This window comes from Physella acuta, unplaced genomic scaffold (genome assembly GCF_028476545.2).
Source record: "Physella acuta isolate Inbredline_101_S28 unplaced genomic scaffold, ASM2847654v3 ptg000017l, whole genome shotgun sequence".
Classification (NCBI taxonomy): domain Eukaryota; kingdom Metazoa; phylum Mollusca; class Gastropoda; family Physidae; genus Physella; species Physella acuta.
This window is the reverse complement of record NW_026731537.1, coordinates 1,256,966-1,276,838: the sequence shown is the minus strand read 5'-3', so window position 1 is coordinate 1,276,838 and position 19,873 is coordinate 1,256,966. Positions and strand designations below refer to the sequence as shown.

General features: G+C 36.1%; 1 protein-coding gene across 6 annotated transcripts in view; it reads left to right on the top strand.

Annotated features, from left to right (window-relative positions):
- The window catches only part of LOC131937351 (prestin), a 58,064-nt gene extending 38,509 nt beyond the window's left edge, over window positions 1-19,555 (top strand). For 5 of the 6 annotated variants that reach the window (XM_059294725.1, XM_059294733.1, XM_059294698.1 and 2 more), the window contains 18 exons: window positions 1,422-1,596; window positions 2,207-2,317; window positions 3,699-3,883; window positions 4,492-4,656; window positions 4,909-5,064; window positions 5,364-5,446; window positions 8,839-8,986; window positions 10,549-10,662; window positions 11,061-11,138; window positions 11,403-11,498; window positions 11,613-11,719; window positions 11,992-12,061; window positions 12,361-12,522; window positions 12,937-13,173; window positions 13,665-13,719; window positions 13,932-14,065; window positions 14,884-15,062; window positions 16,545-19,555. In XM_059294725.1, coding sequence (XP_059150708.1) covers window positions 1,422-1,596; window positions 2,207-2,317; window positions 3,699-3,883; window positions 4,492-4,656; window positions 4,909-5,064; window positions 5,364-5,446; window positions 8,839-8,986; window positions 10,549-10,662; window positions 11,061-11,138; window positions 11,403-11,498; window positions 11,613-11,719; window positions 11,992-12,061; window positions 12,361-12,522; window positions 12,937-13,173; window positions 13,665-13,719; window positions 13,932-14,065; window positions 14,884-15,018 — 2,211 coding nt within the window. In that variant the 3' untranslated portion in view covers window positions 15,019-15,062; window positions 16,545-19,555. The remainder of the gene's footprint in view (window positions 1-1,421; window positions 1,597-2,206; window positions 2,318-3,698; window positions 3,884-4,491; window positions 4,657-4,908; window positions 5,065-5,363; window positions 5,447-8,838; window positions 8,987-10,548; window positions 10,663-11,060; window positions 11,139-11,402; window positions 11,499-11,612; window positions 11,720-11,991; window positions 12,062-12,360; window positions 12,523-12,936; window positions 13,174-13,664; window positions 13,720-13,931; window positions 14,066-14,883; window positions 15,063-16,544) is intronic. The other variant, XM_059294741.1, reaches the window with a different exon arrangement.
- Window positions 19,556-19,873: the final 318 nt, after the last annotated feature.

The window sequence follows — 19,873 nt, the reverse complement described above, 5'->3', positions numbered from 1 at the left end:
ACTGTAAAAGGCGAGGTCAGCATAAAAGTAAATAAAATAAAATAAACAAAAAATGTACTGGAAGAAATAAAATAAACCGGGAGTGATCTCCCCTAAACTTTCTCGAATATTCTTATATAAAATAACAGGGGATGGGAACTCGGGCTATAGACATGATTTTTAATCCATTTTAAATACTTAAAGTTTTAAAAATAGAATAAAATCTCGTAGACAAATTAATTGCACACCAAGTGAACGCGAATAAAAAAGCGCATAATAGTGCGCAATATTATTAGCACTTTTAAAATTTACATTAGTTTTTTGAGAAATCGGAAGTAGCGTAAATAAGTACTTCCGGTCAACGAAAAATTCTCAAAAATTGACAGAAGGTAGAGAATTAGATCTTTTACTTACATATCAAATTTCATTTATCTATCTGAAATAGTACTCAAGTTATAGGCTTTTGAAAAATTCAAAGTAGAAAAAGTACCACTTCCGGTTATCCGAAATCGCTCAAAAGTTGATACGGATCTACGATTTTGATAAAATACTTATATATGAAATTTCATCAACCTAGCTGTAACGGTACTCAAGTTATCGTGTTTACACACGGACACACACACACACAGACACACAGACACACAGACATACGGACAGAATTGCAGAGCCCAGTTTTTCAGACTGGAATACGCATAAAACCTTTTAATTTTGATAAATCTGGATTGATAATTTTTGCCCGATTAAAATAAGTCCTCTATACTTCGGATGTGATGAAGGACTGAGGTGTAATACGGTGAAAATAGTTAAAATTTCAAGTGATTTTTGTGCACGATTACAATACTTTCTCTATACTTCGTATATACGAGAAAGTAAAAAAATACAAGTTAAAATGGATACAATTTAAAGTACCACTCATTATTTTATTAATTGATTAACATTTTTTTTTTGAGATCCATCTGTTGGGACAACTTTAAAATATTTTTTTTAAATAGGCCCTACTACTAATGTCGAGTTTCTTTCAACAAACACGCCAATGATCACGCCACCCAATCTAAACCCAATCACCATGCAGTCCACTCAACTGAACACACGAACCAAGCGTCCAATTCCCACCAAGTTCCGGTATTTTATGAGAAACCCATTCAACCGAACACGTAAACTATCACCATGTGTGGGGTGGGTTTAAGTCTTGATATGTTTGCTTCGGATGGGATTACCCAAGTAATTGATTTTCAAATTATCTGGGATGCTCAAATCACACGAATATGGACCCATTCTAATTAATTTAATTACCCACCCTCACATATAAAGTGATTTACATTTCCAGTCCACACGGAAGTCAAGCAGTTATACACACACAAACACACAACAAAACGACAGCTGTAACAAAATTAAATCCGTAAAGACTGGATTTAAAACTGAAGCTGATTGTACTTCTTCAGGAAAAACTGATTCGCAAGGTCAAGGACTGTGGTCGTTGCAACAAGACCAAGGTCAAGAAGTGCACCATGGGCGTGTTTCCTTTCCTGCGGGTCATGCGCAGATACAACTGGAAGACGGACTTGCCCAGTGACGTCATAGCCGGTCTGACGGTCGGAATCATGCAGCTACCCCAGGGTAGGTAACCCAGAAACCTGACCGTTTGGTATCGTCAGGTATGATGTCACGAGTGTAATGTCACGAGTATAATGTCACGAGTATAATGTCACGAGTATGATGTCATGTGTATAATGTCATGTGTATAATGTCATGTCTATGATGTCACGAGTGTAATGTCACGAGTATAATGTCACGAGTATAATGTCACGAGTATGATGGCATGTGTATAATGTCATGTGTATAATGTCATGTCTATGATGTCATGAGTATGATGTCATGTGTATAATGTCATGTGTATAATGTCATGTCTATGATGTCATGAGTATGATGTCATGTGTATAATGTCATGAGTATAATGTCATGTCTATGATGTCATGAGTATGATGTCATGTGTATAATGTCATGAGTATAATGTCATGTGTATAATGTCATGAGTATGATGTCATGTGTATAATGTCATGTGTATAATGTCATGTCTATGATGTCATGAGTATGATGTCATGTGTATAATGTCATGAGTATAATGTCACGAGTATGATGGCATGTGTATAATGTCATGTGTATAATGTCATGTGTATGATGTCATGTCTATGCCACCTGTCCTAATGACGTGTGTGACCACCCCCAGGTATGGCGTACTCCATGCTGGCTGACCTCCCACCTGTTGTGGGACTCTACGTCTCCTTTTTCCCTGTCATCATCTACTACTTCTTCGGGACGTCTAAACAGGTCTCTATGGGTGAGTACATGGGGGGGGGGGGAGGGGGGAGACATGAGTACAAGGGGGGGTGGGGGTAGGGGGAAGACACGAGTGCATGGGGGGAGGGGGGGAGACATGAGTACAAGGGGGGTGGGGGTAGGGGGGAGACATGAGTACATGGGGGAGGGGGGAGGGGGAGACATGAGTACATGGGGGGTTGGGGGTAGGGGGGAGACATGAGTACATGGTGGTGGTGGGGGGTGGGTCGGACCGTGAACATTGTTTGAGGTGTTACTTAGGTGGGGGGTTTGTGTCGTGACTCCTAAACTGACTCAGGCTAATGGTAAGTTTATCTAGTCTAAGTATGCGACATGGATGTCTCCACATAACGGCTCCACATGACTACTTTAAGCCACAATTGTGTAACAATCAGATGTCTTTGTTAATTGGGCCACAACTTAATTTGTTCCAAGTAAAACCCCTGGCTTTGTTCTCCACACTCCAGCAGCGAGAGCCCATATCGCGAGTCACTACACACTCATACAATCACGTAGTGTCAACCATAATTAACATTCATTAGATTTTTGTTTGGTAACACAAGATTGGATTCATTATATTAAGGCAGGGGTCGGCAACCTTTTGAAGCGGAAGAGCCAAAAGTTACAATTTCAAAATTTCCCTGGTTTTAAAGAGCCACTAACATTTCTTAATTTCAAATATTTTATTTTTTGATTAAGATGATTAGTATTTGTGCAAGGAGCTGGAGAGCCGCATCTTGATATCAAAAGAGCCGCATGCGGCTCGCGAGCCGCAGGTTGCCGACCCCTGTATTAAGGCTTGATTGGACTCATGTTAAAATTTACGGACATGATCATGTGACATTTGTATAATTACATCTACATAAAATACGTAATTAAATGAAAGATTTTATTACGTTTTATTACTGTTTTATTTGGATCGTTTATTCGATGACGTTTATTGTTTAGCCAATGAATCTTCAAATATTTAGTAGCCCGGGGGGGGGGGGGGGGGGGGAGGGGGGATAGACGGACAGAGTAGAAGAGAGAGAGGAAAATTTATTTTAGTCAAGAGTTAATGCCCCCCCCCCCCCAAACATTTTAGTCCAGAGTTAATGACCCCCAAACATTTTAGTCCAGAGTTAATGACCCCCAAACATTTTAGTCCAGAGTTAATGACCCCCAAACATTTAGTCCAGTTATTATGGACACGAAAAATGTTTCCAGTTAATCTTGACTTAAAATTAACTTGTGGAGGGGTCACCATAGCCAGTCCATTATAAGAAGAAGCGGTGAACTTAGGTGCCAGATTATCTCCAAAGATAGGATTAGAGTAAACGACAGCAGTGATTGACACGTTTCGATGTGAGATCAATTCAAGCCACCATCTGCCCTGTGTCCAGGTACTGTGGCTGTGGTGAGCCTGATGGTCGGGAGTGTAGTCGCTTCACAGGCGACCCAGTGGAGGAAGGAGCAAGGCCTCGGCGTGGGGAAGGAGGTCAACATGACCCAGACCATGAAGGAGGCGGAGATCTCCTTCAAGATAGGGATAGGGGCGTCAGTGGCCTTCATCACAGGCCTGGTGCAGGTGAGAGTCTGGTCACACCCTGGGGTCTTATGTGGGGGTCATAGGGCACGTGATCTCAGGACACGTGATCTCAGGACACGTGATCTCAGGACACGTGATCTCAGGCCACGTGATCTCAGGCCACGTGATCTAAGGACATGTGATCTCAGCAGTGGCGTAGCGAGATCGGGTGTCACCCGGTGCGGCACTTAATGGTGTCACCCCCAGAGGCGCAGCAACCCTTCCCGGGGACAAACTTTCGATTTGCACCCCCCTCTCAAACTTTCGATTTGCACCCCCCTCAAAGTTTTCTCTATATATTTTGCTTTTTTTGCGTTGGTGTCACCCCCATAAATGGTGTCACCAGGTGCGATCCGCTACGCCTCTGGATCTCAGGACACATGATCTTAGGACACGTGATCTTAAAACATGTGATACCAGGCATTCTCAGGACATGTGATCTAAAGACAGTTGAATTAGTTCATAATAGACTGTAGTTCATATTTTAAATTATATTTATTAATGTCAATCTGTGAATACTCTCTCTATTCATTTTAAATTTTGTTAAACTTTGTTTAGCTTTAAAAATAATTTGTTTATAATAATAGTTCTGAACTCTCCACTTGCAGATCGGCATGGGTGTGTGCCGGGTAGGATTTGTGACGACATACATGGGCGACCCGCTGGTCAGTGGGTTCACCACAGGGGCTGCTGCCCATGTCTTCACCAGCCAGGTCAAGAACATCTTCGGTATCAGCATTGCCCGCTACCCCAACCTGATGAACCTCATCTATGTGAGAAACTCTTTGACAACATCACTAGGATCTGACTGCCAATCTTGCTGCATCTGTCATTGTATATCTGATTGTCCAACAACTCTCTACTCCACAGAACTACATCATGTCCAATAACTCTCTACTCTACTACATCATGTCCAATAACTCTCTACTCTACTACATCATGTCCAATAACTCTCTACTCTACTACATCATGTCCAATAACTCTCTACTCTACTACATCATGTCCAATAACTCTCTACTCCACAGAACTACATCGCCATGTTTAAAGAACTTCCCAACACAAACATCGCCACTCTTGTACTCTCAGTCGTCTGTATGATATTTTTATACGTCGTTAAAGTTTACGTCAATGACAAGTTCAAGGCCAAATTAAAGATGCCAATTCCTGTGGAACTAATTGTGGTAAGATTTATTCAATGTTCCAATCTACCATCGTTAAAGTCATTACATCTAAAGCTGTACGAGATTTAACAGTGATGGCAAAACTTTACTGACCACAAGATTACAAGTAGTACTGTTTAGAGCTGAGTTAACTCAACACTTTACTTATGCATAGTAACTGTGGGGGCTTTTATACTCAAATCTTGCCCTACTCACATATTTTGCAATGATGGTTTCTGATGGTAATTAACCTGTACACATTTTCGTGATGATGAGGTCAGATGGTAACGACGTGTGAAATGTGAAAAAAATATTTTCAGGTGGTGGTCAGTACTCTGGTGTGTCACTATGGGGAGTTCAAGAAAAGATGGGGCGTCAAAGTTGTTGGGAGGATACCCGCAGGGTAAGGATGTTATCTCTTGTAGCAGTATCACTACAGGCCTGTATCTCTTGTAGCAGTATCACTACAGGCCTGTATCTCTTGTAGCAGTATCACTACAGGCCTGTATCTCTTGTAGCAGTATCACTACAGGCCTGTATCTCTTGTAGCAGTATCACTACAGGCCTGTATCTCTTGTAGCAGTATCACTACAGGCCTGTATCTATTGTAGCAGTATCACTACAGCCCTACCATCTCTTGTAGCAGTATCACTACAGACCTGTATCTCTTGTAGCAGTATCACTACAGGCCTGTATCTCTTGTAGCAGTATCACTAGAGGCCTGTATCTCTTGTAGCAGTATCACTACAGGCCTGTATCTCTTGTAGCAGTATCACTACAGGCCTGTATCTCTTGTAGCAGTATCACCACAGGCCTGTATCTCTTCTAGCAGTATCACTACAGACCATTAACTCTTGTAGCAGTATCACTAGAGGCCTGTATCTCTTGTAGCAGTATCACTACAGGCCTGTATCTCTTGTAGCAGTATCACTACAGGCCTGTATCTCTTGTAGCAGTATCACTACACAGGCCTGCATCTCTTGTAGCAGTATCACTACAGGCCTGTATCTCTTGTAGCAGTATCACTACAGCCCTACCATCTCTTGTAGCAGTATCACTACAGGCCTGTATCTCTTGTAGCAGTATCACTACAGGCATGTATCTCTTGTAGCAGTATCACTACAGACCTGTATCTCTTGTAGCAGTATCACTACAGGCCTGTATCTCTTGTAGCAGTATCACTACAGCCCTACCATCTCTTGTAGCAGTATCACTACAGGCCTGTATCTCTTGTAGCAGTATCACTACAGGCCTGTATCTCTTGTAGCAGTATCACTACAGCCCTACCATCTCTTGTAGCAGTATCACACAGGCCTGTATCTCTTGTAGCAGTATCACTACTGGCCTGTGTCTCTTATAGCAGTATCACTACAGGCCTGTATCTCTTGTAGCAGTATCACTAGAGGCCTGTATCTCTTGTAGCAGTATCACTACAGGCCTGTATCTCTTGTAGCAGTATCACTAGAGGCCTGTATCTCTTGTAGCAGTATCACTACTGGCCTGCGTCTCTTGTAGCAGTATCACTACAGGCCTGTAACTCTTATAGCAGTATCACTACAGGCCTGTATCTCTTGTAGCAGTATCACTACAGACCATTAACTCTTAAAGCAGTATCACTAGAGGCCTGTATCTCTTGTAGCAGTATCACTAGAGGCCTGTATCTCTTGTAGCAGTATCACTACAGGCCTGTATCTCTTGTAGCAGTATCACTAGAGGCCTGTATCTCTTGTAGCAGTATCACTACAGGCCTGTATCTCTTGTAGCAGTATCACTACAGGCCTGTATCTCTTGTAGCAGTATCACCACAGGCCTGTATCTCTTCTAGCAGTATCACTACAGACCATTAACTCTTATAGCAGTATCACTACAGGCCTGCATCTCTTATAGCAGTATCACTACAGGCCTGTATCTGTTGTAGCAGTATCACTACAGGCCTGTATCTCTTGTAGCAGTATCACTACAACCCTACCATCTCTTATAGCAGTATCACTACAGGCCTGTATCTGTTGTAGCAGTATCACTACAGGCCTGTATCTCTTGTAGCAGTATCACTACAGACCATTAACTCTTATAGCAGTATCACTACAGGCCTGCATCTCTTGTAGAAGTATCACTACAGACCATTAACTCTTATAGCAGTATCACTACAGGCACAGGCCTGTATCTCTTGTAGCAGTATCACTACAGGCCTGCATCTCTTATAGCAGTATCACTACAGGCCTGTATCTCTTGTAGCAGTATCACTACAGGCCTGCGTCTCTTGTAGCAGTATCACTACAGGCCTGCATCTCTTGTAGCAGTATCACCACAGGCCTGTATCTCTTGTAGCAGTATCACTACAGGCCTGTATCTCTTGTAGCAGTATCACTACAGACCATTAACTCTTATAGCAGTATCACTACAGGCCTGCATCTCTTATAGCAGTATCACTACAGGCCTGTATCTGTTGTAGCAGTATCACTACAGGCCTGTATCTCTTGTAGCAGTATCACTACAACCCTACCATCTCTTATAGCAGTATCACTACAGGCCTGTATCTGTTGTAGCAGTATCACTAGAGGCCTGTATCTCTTGTAGCAGTATCACTACAGCCCTACCATCTCTTGTAGCAGTATCACTACAGGCCTGTATCTCTTGTAGCAGTATCACTACAGGCCTGTATCTCTTGTAGCAGTATCACTACAGGCCTGTATCTCTTGTAGCAGTATCACTACAGGCCTGTATCTCTTGTAGCAGTATCACTACAGGCCTGCATCTCTTGTAGCAGTATCACTACAGGCCTGTATCTCTTGTAGCAGTATCACTACAGGCCTGTATCTCTTGTAGCAGTATCACTACAGCCCTACCATCTCTTGTAGCAGTATCACTACAGGCCTGTATCTCTTGTAGTAGTATCACTACAGGCCTCCATCTCTTGTAGCAGTATCACTACAGGCCTGTATCTCTTGTAGCAGTATCACTAGAGGCCTGTATCTCTTGTAGCAGTATCACTACAGGCCTGTATCTCTTGTAGCAGTATCACTACAGGCCTGCATCTCTTGTAGCAGTATCACTACAGGCCTGTATCTCTTGTAGCAGTATCACTACAGGCCTGTATCTCTTGTAGCAGTATCACTACAGCCCTACCATCTCTTGTAGCAGTATCACTACAGGCCTGTATCTCTTGTAGTAGTATCACTACAGGCCTCCATCTCTTGTAGCAGTATCACTACAGGCCTGTATCTCTTGTAGCAGTATCACTAGAGGCCTGTATCTCTTGTAGCAGTATCACTACAGGCCTGTATCTCTTGTAGCAGTATCACTACAGGCCTGCATCAAAGATCTTATACCAGTGTCTCTTGTCACTAGAGAGCTGTACCAAAGGCCCCCACTTTTGGCTTGCTATAGCTGAACTATACCAGCAGCCATGTTGAGTCAGGATTAGTTTGAAACATTCTGCCGTGTCAACAGATGTGTGTTCAATTGTTTCCCCATGTACACATCGATGGGGGTTCCTTACAAAATACCCTCCTATTGTTCTAACTACACGTCCATAAGTTGCAGCACAATCAAGTTATTGATTATTATCCACTCCACACACTATTCACATTAATTAGCAAGGAATATTATTGGTTATAATTTTTCTTTAAATAACATGAATTAACATATTACTATTAACTGAATTAATTCAAATTTATTCAGAAAATAATATGTGAGTCAAATTTTAATTTAGTTTGTTGAAAAGTTAATTAAAAACTTTTGTTAGTGTAACAACTTGATGTTGAATCAAATTAAAAAGTTTGATCTATTCTTCAGCCTACCTGAACCAAGTTTCCCAACTTTTGTCAACATTGGTGAATATGGTGTGGACTGTATCATCATAGCTGTGGTGGCCTTTGCCCAGTCTGTCTCTCTGGCCGTCATCATGGCAAAGAAACATCACTATGACATAGACTCTAACAAGGTATGGCCAATAGACTCTAACAAGGTATGGCCAATAGACTCTAACAAGGTATGGCCAATAGACTCTAACAAGGTATGGCCAATAGACTCTAACAAGGTATGGCCAATAGACTCTAATAAGGTATGGCCAATAGACTCTAACAAGGTTTGGCCAAGAAACATTATGATGACATTAACAAGGTTTGGCCAAGAAACATTATGATGACATTAACAAGGTATGGCCACTATGACGTTAACCCGAACAAGATTAGCACATAGCTGGTGTTGTTAACACAGGGATTCTCAAATATATCTGGGCCACCAATTACAAGTTTTACTTAGTTTATGTCCTTGTATTTTGCGAATTCATCACACAAATTTAGTGCACGATCTCAGTGGACACTCATTTGAGATCATGCACTAAACTTACTGGCGTCAAAATTTCTATTTTTAAAAGATTATTCCACAACATGAAGACTTTTAATAAATTTTACTGATACAAAACTGGAACCTCCACTCTGATAAAAAAAAATAATGTGCAAACTGCACTCAAACAATGAACTTAGCACATTCACAACTACATCTCAAACACCTCACTAGTTCTCAAACTATTTTTCCTTAAAATCAAGACATGTCTATAGACTAAAGTTTTAGTTTTTTTCCAACATGTCTGTTATCAACAAAGTCTAAATATTAATACAGAATTTTATATTGTGTGTATTATTTTGTTGGGTCCTTATATTTGTTTGCTCTTATTTATATTATCATACTTTGTGGAAATAATCTTTCATCAACAAGATGTATGATAAAAATAGATTATACCTGCCACCCACTAATACAATTTTAAAGATTAGTGATGGCTTAAAACTATTTGTTCCAGGAACTAATTGGTTATGTGTTAAAACTATTTGTTCCAGGAACTAATTGCTTATGTGTTAAAAATATGTGTTCCAGGAACTAATTGCTTATGTGTTAAAACTATTTGTTCCAGGAACTAATTGCTTATGTGTTAAAACTATTTGTTCCAGGAACTAATTGGTTATGTGTTAAAACTATTTGTTCCAGGAACTAATTGGTTGTGTTAAAACTATTTGTTCCAGGAACTAATTGGTTGTGTTAAAACTATTTGTTCCAGGAACTAATTGGTTGTGTTAAAACTATTTGTTCCAGGAACTAATTGGTTATGTGTTAAAATTAAAATGATTTGTTCCAGGAACTAATTGGTTATGTGTTAAAACTATTTGTTCCAGGAACTAATTGGTTATGTGTTAAAACTATTAATTTTGTTCCAGGAACTAATTGGTTATGTGTTAAAACTATTTGTTCCAGGAACTAATTGGTTGTGATAAAACTATTTGTTCCAGGAACTAATTGGTTATGTGATAAAACTATTTGTTCCAGGAACTAATTGGTTATGTTAAAACTATTTGTTCCAGGAACTAATTGGTTATGTGTTAAAACTATTTGTTCCAGGAACTAATTGGTTATGTGTTAAAACTATTTGTTCCAGGAACTAATTGGTTATGTGTTAAAACTATTTGTTCCAGGAACTAATTGGTTATGTGTTAAAACTATTTGTTCCAGGAACTAATTGGTTATGGAGCTGGTACACTATTTGGCTCCTTCTTTGGCTGCTACCCAATGGCTGCCTCAGTGTCCAGAAGTTCTGTCCAGGATTCCGCTGGGGGGAAGTCACAGGTAAGGTTGGCCTAGATCACAGGTAAGGTTTGCCTAGATCACAGGTAAGATTTGCCTAGATCACAGGTAAGGTTTGCCTAGATCACAGGTAAGGTTTGCCTAGATCACAGGTAAGGTTTGCCTAGATCACAGGTAAGATTTGCCTAGATCACAGGTAAGGTTTGCCTAGATCACAGGTAAGGTTTGCCTAGATCACAGGTAAGGTTTGCTATATAATCAATGTCTAATCATAGACATGTAACTGGAGCAGCCTCTCTCTGCTAAGACTAGACTCAAATTCTACACCATTAAAACTATCTTTTTAAAATAGCTCTCTGAGTTTCTGTATATAATTAAAACTACATGCCCGAGGTAATTAAAATTAGCTGGTAAAAAAAAAACAATTCTTCCATCCACAGCTTGCCAGTTTGGTCTCAGCTTTGCTGGTGCTAATTGTTATCCTATTTATTGGTCCTTTGTTTGAAAACCTACCAAATGTAAGTGTCAGTTGGTCCTTTGTTTGAAAACCTACCAAATGTAAGTGTCAGTTGGTCCTTTGTTTGAAAACCTACCAAATGTAAGTGTCAGTTGGTCCTTTGTTTGAAAACCTACCAAATGTAAGTGTCAGGTTTAAGTAGTCTTTTACTTTGGTTGGATAAAAAGTTGCATCAAAACACTATCTAATTTTATCATGATTAACTGTAATTGGGTTAAAATGTATCATGTCAGTTAAAATTTTAATTATTAATAATTTTTTCCAGTGTGCTTTATCTGCCATTATTATCATTGCCTTAAAAAGTATGTTCATGCAAGTTCTGGAAGTGAAGACACTCTTTAAAACATCTAAAATGGATTGTGTAAGTTCAAGTATACAGACACCTTTTTAAGTTTGATGCCATTTACTGTATGGTTGGTAGTATATATGCAACTTCATGAGGTGAAGAGTTCTAATGTCATCTTGTGCTCCTCAGTTGATCTGGCTGGTTACATTTGGCTGTGTGATAATCCTCAATGTTGACATGGGTCTAGTTGCTGGCATTGGGTTTGCTTGCTGCACCGTAGTCATACGTTCACAAATGTAGGTCATTGGTCAGGCTTCTTGTTATTTGATTGATATCTGGGCCTGTTGGTGCGGATGCCATTTTGTTAATATGTGGACCTATTTGCTATAGATGTCTTTAATGTTTTTTGTATATATGTCATTTTGCAGATTAAACTTAAGAATTCAGTGTTAAACTTTGTAAAATATTTAATTAAATTTGCAATAAAGATTAGGGTAGCTAATTCCTCTATTAAGATTATACCATGTCAAAATTTTGATAAAATCTAATTAATTTTATTGTTTTACAGGGCAAAAGTCACAACCTTAGAAAAGTTGAAGGAGTTGGATGAATACAGACCAATATCTCTTTATTCTAAGGTAAAACTTCCTTGATTTTCTGTAGGGTGTAGTTGAACAAATAAATACAGTAGGTAAAACCTTGATGATTTTCCAGACTTAACCCCTGCAGGCTCTACTAGAAAACATTAATACCATCAGGTTTCTGATCTCATGTAGGTCTATGTCACATGACATTGTAAAACTTAGTATTTTATTTCTTTACAAACCTGCACTAAATTTTTAGATGAATTGAAACAAGTGTATTAGCTGCTTCAAGACCAAGATCACACAGCAGGTTATTAAAACCATGTCTTTAGCTATCTAAATATGTATTTCAGACAGATCCACATCCCAGTATTCGTGTGGTGTCATACAACTCTCCTCTCTATTTCGCCAACTCAGAACTTTTCCTCAGCCATATACACAGAGAAACTACGGTCAAACCTGAAAGAATGAGGAAAGCCCTAAAAAAACTCATGACAGCAAATGAATCAGAGAATGTACGTTCATGTTTACTTATTTTCCTTATAAAATAACATAAATGCTTATTAAACTTAAGCTACAGACTTTATAACATTCACACCTGCCATCTGTTGCAAGAACTCAAAAAATTCTTGTATTTAATGTGCTGTTCTATAAGTTGTATTAATTTCTTTTAAAATTATGTTTGTATTTAGTATCTTTTGAAAATTGACCATCAAAGTGATTTTTTGTTTAGCAAAAGTGACCTGATCCAAATTTTTTTATCATTCCTATCTTTTTGGCACGTTGGTTAGCAGCAGGCTGGATTAATGCTAATGGTCATGTGACTTGTTTAATTTTGATGGTCATGTGACTTGTTTAATTCCATCAGCTGATGAGAGAATAACCTGAAGAATATTTTGATGTGTTTTCTATTTTGTGTTTGCACACAGAGCAAGAAGAAGCTACCAGACTCCAGTATTGTGGAAATGGAAACTGTCACGCCCCAGCCTCTTTCTGAATTGTCCAATGGGGACTCTCATCCCAGTAATGCTGACATGTTGGATGGCACCAGGGTGTCTGTGATTGGCCCAGCACCCAGCCTAGACCCACGCCCATTCCTGTATCTCATTATTGATTGTACAGCTTTCACCTTCATAGATCCTGTTGGCATAAAGGTTTTAAAACAGGTTTGTTTAAAAATTCTTTGTTGGCATAAAGGTTTTAAAACAGGTTTGTTAAAAATTTTTGTTGGCATAAAGCTTTTAAAATAGGCTTTGTTAAAAATTTTTTGTTGGCATAAAGGTTTTAAAACAGGTTTGTTAAAAAAATTAACTTTGTTGGCATAAAGGTTTTAAACCAAGTTTAAATTTTTTTGCATCTACTAACACTTACACCAACAGTGTTAGTTAAATTAAGTTTTTAAAGTAATTTCATGCCACCACTATAAACAAGGCTATAGTAACTAGGTTCATTACAGTGCAGTAGCATACATTTTAATGTTATAAATTTGCTTAAATTAAACACATAAATACAGACATAATTTTTATCATTTGCAATTAGAATAGATATAAGACACTAACTCTAAAATGTAACAACAAAAATGTTGATGAAACTGGTACAAAATAGAATAAGTTACCTACCATGTCAAATTTTTTAACGCTGATGATTCTGTCTTCAGCTAATTGAGGATTACAAAACAGTTGGGATAACAACATATTTAGGTGGAGTAGGAGGTGAGTACGCTTGCTAAACACTATTGGTAATTTTTATTATAAAGGACTACATTATTACAGATGATAACATTATTATTACAAAGGTTGACATATTCTTAATAAAAGTGTTTCTTTTCCTATTATGTGTTATTCATTTTAGATCTATACTAGCCTACTAAATAAATGTTTTTTTAAAAATTATTTGTATTATTTAAAAAAAATTATTTATTTAGACGATGTTTGGTACACTATGGAGCAATCAGGTTTCACAACTAAGTATGAAAGAATTATTTTCTTGACCGTACGTGATGCAGTACTGGCAGCCGAGGAGGACAAACATAAACGGTCGCACCCCATCCCAGGATATGTAAGTCCTGTCTTGTTGTCAGATCTCTCAGTCACATCACATCTAAGGGTGCCAGTATCTGAATATCTTGTTGTTAGCGTCACCTCTAATGAATGTTTTCCCTATAGCACTTTTCAGTTCTTGCAGGTCTATGTTATTTCATCAACATAAAGAAATAAGTAAAATAAAAACCAATTAAAATAAGCCTGCTATATACCAGAAGACAAATGCTCAGTGATGTTTTCCCAGGCACCTTCAGAATGTACACTTACAGTAGCAGTACAATTAGCTTAGAGTATTTGGTGTTTTCTTCAATCTGAAGTTGTCCAATGATCTAACATCCGTTCTTCACTTTACCTTCAGTAGTTGGCCTAGAGTTAGTGAATATTTGTCTCACTATGTGTTTATGTACTTGCATGTTTCTAACTCCAATTTTACTGTTCATGTTTTGTTAACTGCACCATTCACTCACAGACTGGGAACTTTGAACTATTATTTTTATGACAGAAATTTACAAAGAAAACATAAGGTTTCACATTGTTGTTTAATATGTAAAAAAAGTATTTAGTCTATTTTAGTCTTTGATCTATTCTAGCAAAAGCAGTGTTTATGGTATTACTGATTCTTTATTGAAAAAACCCATAAAATAATTTGAATCAATTCCCTTTGAAAAGCTTAATATTTTAAGTTTCTATTTTACAGATTTAATAAAAATGTTTTTGAAACGTTTTTTATTTATTATGAAATTATTTTAAATGTAAGAATATCACCAAGCACTATAAGATCAAAGTCTGATCACCTAAAACTAATCCATGCCCTGACTAACACCATGCTTCCAGGAAACAAATGTCCCTTCCACACTAGAAAGAGAATACAGTAATCCCACAATGCCTCTTTTAATAAAAGAGGAAGAGGAAGAAAGTGAGGAAAATGGTATAGATGATAATGCTTGGACAAAAACAGAAGATGTATGACCAGCAAGAATTGTGATACAGTGGCCATCTTAGATGGCAATGAGGTTATTTACCAACTCCTGCAAATGTTGGCTTGGATTTCTTTGTTTGCATGTATTTTTAATGCTTTTTCTTAGATTTCATTTCTTTTAATTTTCTGCAAGTCACCTTTAGTTTTTTTCCCAGTTTTCTTTGTATTTCTTTTAGCAGCAATTTTCTAGAGTCGCTTGCTGGCAATCATTTTCTTTCTATACCTTTTCAGATCATTGCATATTTTTCTTTAAATACAATTTTATTTCAATCTCTAAATGTATTTTGTATAAATAGAATAACTTCCTTTTTTTTGTTTTACTGTTCTAACTCATTTGTTTATCTTTTTTCTTTACACACGTTTTTAATACTAAACAATAATAGTAGTTACAATAGGATACTAACTGAATTTGTCTAAAAATCTGCCATAAGCCTACTGCACAAATGTAAAGTTTTGAAACTGAAATTTACCACCTCTTTATTAATGGTTATTTTGCAAAATAAACATTATTTGATAAAATAATTCAATTTCCTCATTATTTATGCTCTCTACACACCACAGCCCACCTTGTAAGATTATTTTTTCTCCAAAAGCTTTCACAAAATTAATTCATGAAATGTAGGGTTAATGATTAAAATTATTAAAAACAATGTTAGTAGGTCTAATATTAATTTATTAACATAACAAAAAAAAATTTAAAAAAAAAACAATTTGTCATCATACAATCTGCATTTAACTTTGCTAATTGTAAACTTAACAAAAATATTTTAATTTTAATGCATCTTTTTTTTATTTGTTGCTTTATGTCAGTAGAATTTATTTTATAACTTCTTTTCATAACATTCAACTTATTTAAAATATTGTTATTTATATTAACAAACATTTCTGAATCCATCTGCTGATATTCTGTTAGAAGCAAAATAGTATAACAATAAAGTGCTATTTATTTAGGCCCTAATTTAAATGTTAAATTTGAATAGCCCGTTTTAAAAAAAAACTTTTTAAAGTTGAAATCTTAGAAATTAGACACGATTCCTAAATTCATTGCTAAAATGTGGTTAACAAACATACATTTAGTTTTGATTTTATTTAGTCCATTACTTAAAAATAATTAAATCTTGTCAGTTTTTCTTTGCATGTAGATTTTGTTTTCTAAGCAAATCATTTTTTTGTTTACAAATTTGTTTACTGGATTTAATTTATAATTAACCAACATAATTCTTAATACCCAATTTGCAATTAAGAAATTATATATTAGACAATGTTTTATTGATTCATTGATAAAATCAATTAAGTATAAACATTTTTATCATTAATGTTTACAAGAACTTACAACTTATGTTTCTGAAAAATTTCACTTGTCATTTAAACAGTTCAGCATAAGTTAAATAGAGCTTTATTAAAAAATGACCAGTGTGCTGCTTTAACTACTTAATTACCAACTTTTGCAAAAACAGCAAAAACTTTGTCAGAATCCAACAAGCAGATAATCATTAAATTTATTCTTTTGTTTCAGACCATCTCAGAAAAATTGTGAAAAACTAAAGACACTGATGTGTATAGAGAGCAAGATTCTGAACTTCAGATGTTTTGTCTAGCTCTTAAATGGACTAGTCAAACAATTACCTATTTGGTATAGCTATACATAATTATTTATTCAAAGGAAACATACCATATTGTATTGTACAACAATACGAAAAAGTATTGCTATATAAAAATTGTTCTGATTATAATTATTATTGATATTATATACTGTTATATTTTTTATATTATAAACATTTTAATTGCAGCCTACTTATTTGGGAACAAGTAAAATGGTTTATGATTTGTACTTTCATTAATGTAATAATTAGATGTGTAGGCTCTACTCTACCATCATTATGTAGTCATTAATGATGGATCAGGAAATAATTTACAAGTGGACTGTTACAGTATGGCACATCTGTTCTCTAGATTCTAATACAAACACATTTCAAAACTCTATTAAATAAGATTGATCAAACAGTAACCTTTCAGAAGTGTCAATCTATCAACTGGTAACCTTTGAATAATGCCAAATTATCATCTGGGTTACAGAAGATGAGAAGATCTAGTACCATCTTGAAAACTATTGTCATTTTTTATTTATCATTCAAATAATATATTTATCTACTTTTTCAAATGTTGTGATCCCTATTTTTTGAGTGTTACTTTTACACAAGTTTAAGATTACTGTTATAAATATTTTGTTATGATAAAACATTTTTGCATTTGGAAATTGTGGGAGTTAATATTCTTGTTGCTATAAATAAATCCATGGAAAATGTTAAAGATGTCATGCCTATGTATAGTTTATAAATATATAAATATAATTTTTAAAAATGTGTTGAAGCATTTAAATCCAGCTAGAGTTGTCTGTCTTGACATGGTTAGTTTAGATCCTGTACATCTATGTGGAGAGAGGGGGTGGGTTAGTTTAGGGTGGTGTGGTCAATCTATGGACATTTTTTTTTTTCTGGTATCAAAAACATGGAGCATTTTATTAAAAAAATGGTGTCAATGCTAACGGACGCAGCTGTGATAATGGTGAATGAAATATTTAAAATCTGGTGCCATGTTATTAAAATAAATATGGTTATAAAACCTGTTTTTTTAAATGGAGAACTTAAGATTGGGTGTACTTGATGTGTTGGTATTTTTGTCAAGTATACACAATTTTAAAACAGGCAAAAACAATTTGGTTGTTTATATTTGGTCATTGAAAATTTACATAAACATGGAATAACTAGGCCACATGGTTTTAAAAAAAAAGTATAATTTTATTAAAAAATTGTATCGGCAAAGTTTTGAGAACAAATACTATGAAGTGGGGTTTTCAAAAGATAAATCATGGAGTTTCTGTACAGCCAAACAATGTTTGTCTTACAAAAGTGATACTTCAGGTTATAATTTAGGCGTGATGTAAATAAATAGGAATGTAGCCTTAAACTCAATTTTTTTTTCAAGTTCTTTGTATTTGCAACTTTATAACCATAACATTGATTCTAAAAAAATTTAATTTCTGAATTATTTTCAGGCTTAGTTGCATTTTTTCACATTTTTTGGCCACTTTGATGGTAAAATCTAAACAACATGTTTTTTTATCCATGTCAACAGTAATGATCAAACCCAACTCATCTAACTTGGCTGCCTCCATTAACATAAATTAAATTTTCAACAAATGTTGATTAAAACTACACTGTTCATTAATTATTTTCTTTACTAGAGTGTAGTAGACATCTTTGTAAAATTTCTGCACAAAACAATATGTAAAGCTTAGCTTACTTTTGGTTTAATTTGCTGCTTAAGTTGTCTAATATCCAGGTCTGTTTGTATCCACATGAGGATTTTTGTGTGGATGACACTGGATACATTATAAACCACACATTGTTGCCTTAGAGTACTGTGGCCTCATTGAAGCCTATTTAGATGCCTTTTAGCATAACAACAAAGGAGTATTGTAGTCTTTTTAGTCTGGTCTCACTTGCAGTATTATACCAAGGTAATGTTCAAAGGTTCTGTTAGTCCAAAGTAGTTACCTCAGGGTAGGCCCTACAGTTAATGGGTACTGTTAGCACTCAGTGGTGGTACCCTAGGCTACTGTTACCTGGTAATTAACTAGGGTACTGTTACCATGCCATACTATAATACTATAGTCATAGTTATTGGGCTCTAGGGTACTACTGTTACAGTTATCTCAGTGTACTGTTAAGCGGGGTACTGTTGGCCTTGTAACTAATTAAGATATTGTTCTGACATTCCATTCCTTATGGACAGAGAAAGACCAATCTGAGAAAATCCAGTATTTTGTAGACAATATCCAAGAATTTCATTCATGTCTTAGATTTTGTTCAGACCAACTTTAAAAATGTACATACAATCTTTTTACATGATTTAAAATCTTGCACGCTAACATACCCAGTGAAACTGTTTAACATGAGCTTATTTTGGCGATGTAAAAAGAAATGCAACAATTTTTCTACTTAACATATAATTTATTTCAAACAATATGTTGACTGTATCATGCTGTGTCATATGGGTTATTTCTGTGTTCGATTGTTGCACAACCTGCCATAATTCAGTGTATCATGTGATTTTTATGCCACGTGATTTTATGACACGTGATTTTGTGTCATGTGACTGTTTTGTTACTCCAGATTTTTATTTATCTACTGTCACATCTTCGGCTTCTGTGATGTATTTTGGCGTGGTACACACCTAAGGCATATTCACGCACACACACACACAGCAGCCTACACATTTACACAGTATAGATTTACAAATTAAGGCTTACATAAATACACACATGACACATGTAAACACACGTACGCTGTTACACTTGGTGGATTTAATTTTTATCGAATAGATATAATTTTTTCCACTGTTCATAGGCCTATATTAAAGTTGATTCTATGTTGACGTCAATATCAGGTTTTTAAAATCTTTAAATTATAATTGGTTTTCTTCAATAACGAGTAAACATCAATAAAAAAAATAATTTCTGCAGTTGATACAGAATGTTTGTTTTAAAAAATAGTTTTGGCTTGTTTCTTGCATGATTTCCCGCTTATATATATATATATATATATATATATATATATATATATATATATATATATATATATATATATATATATAAATAAATAAATAAATTTACTACTATAAACAAAACACTGTCAACTCCGTCAGTTGTATTCACTCATCCAATAAAGCTGATCTCCCCCCCCCCCTACCCCCCCCCCCCCCCCCCATTAAATGTCGACTCTGCCCTTACATTTATATATTTATAATTAATATTAACTAGACGACAGAATTAAAAAAAATATG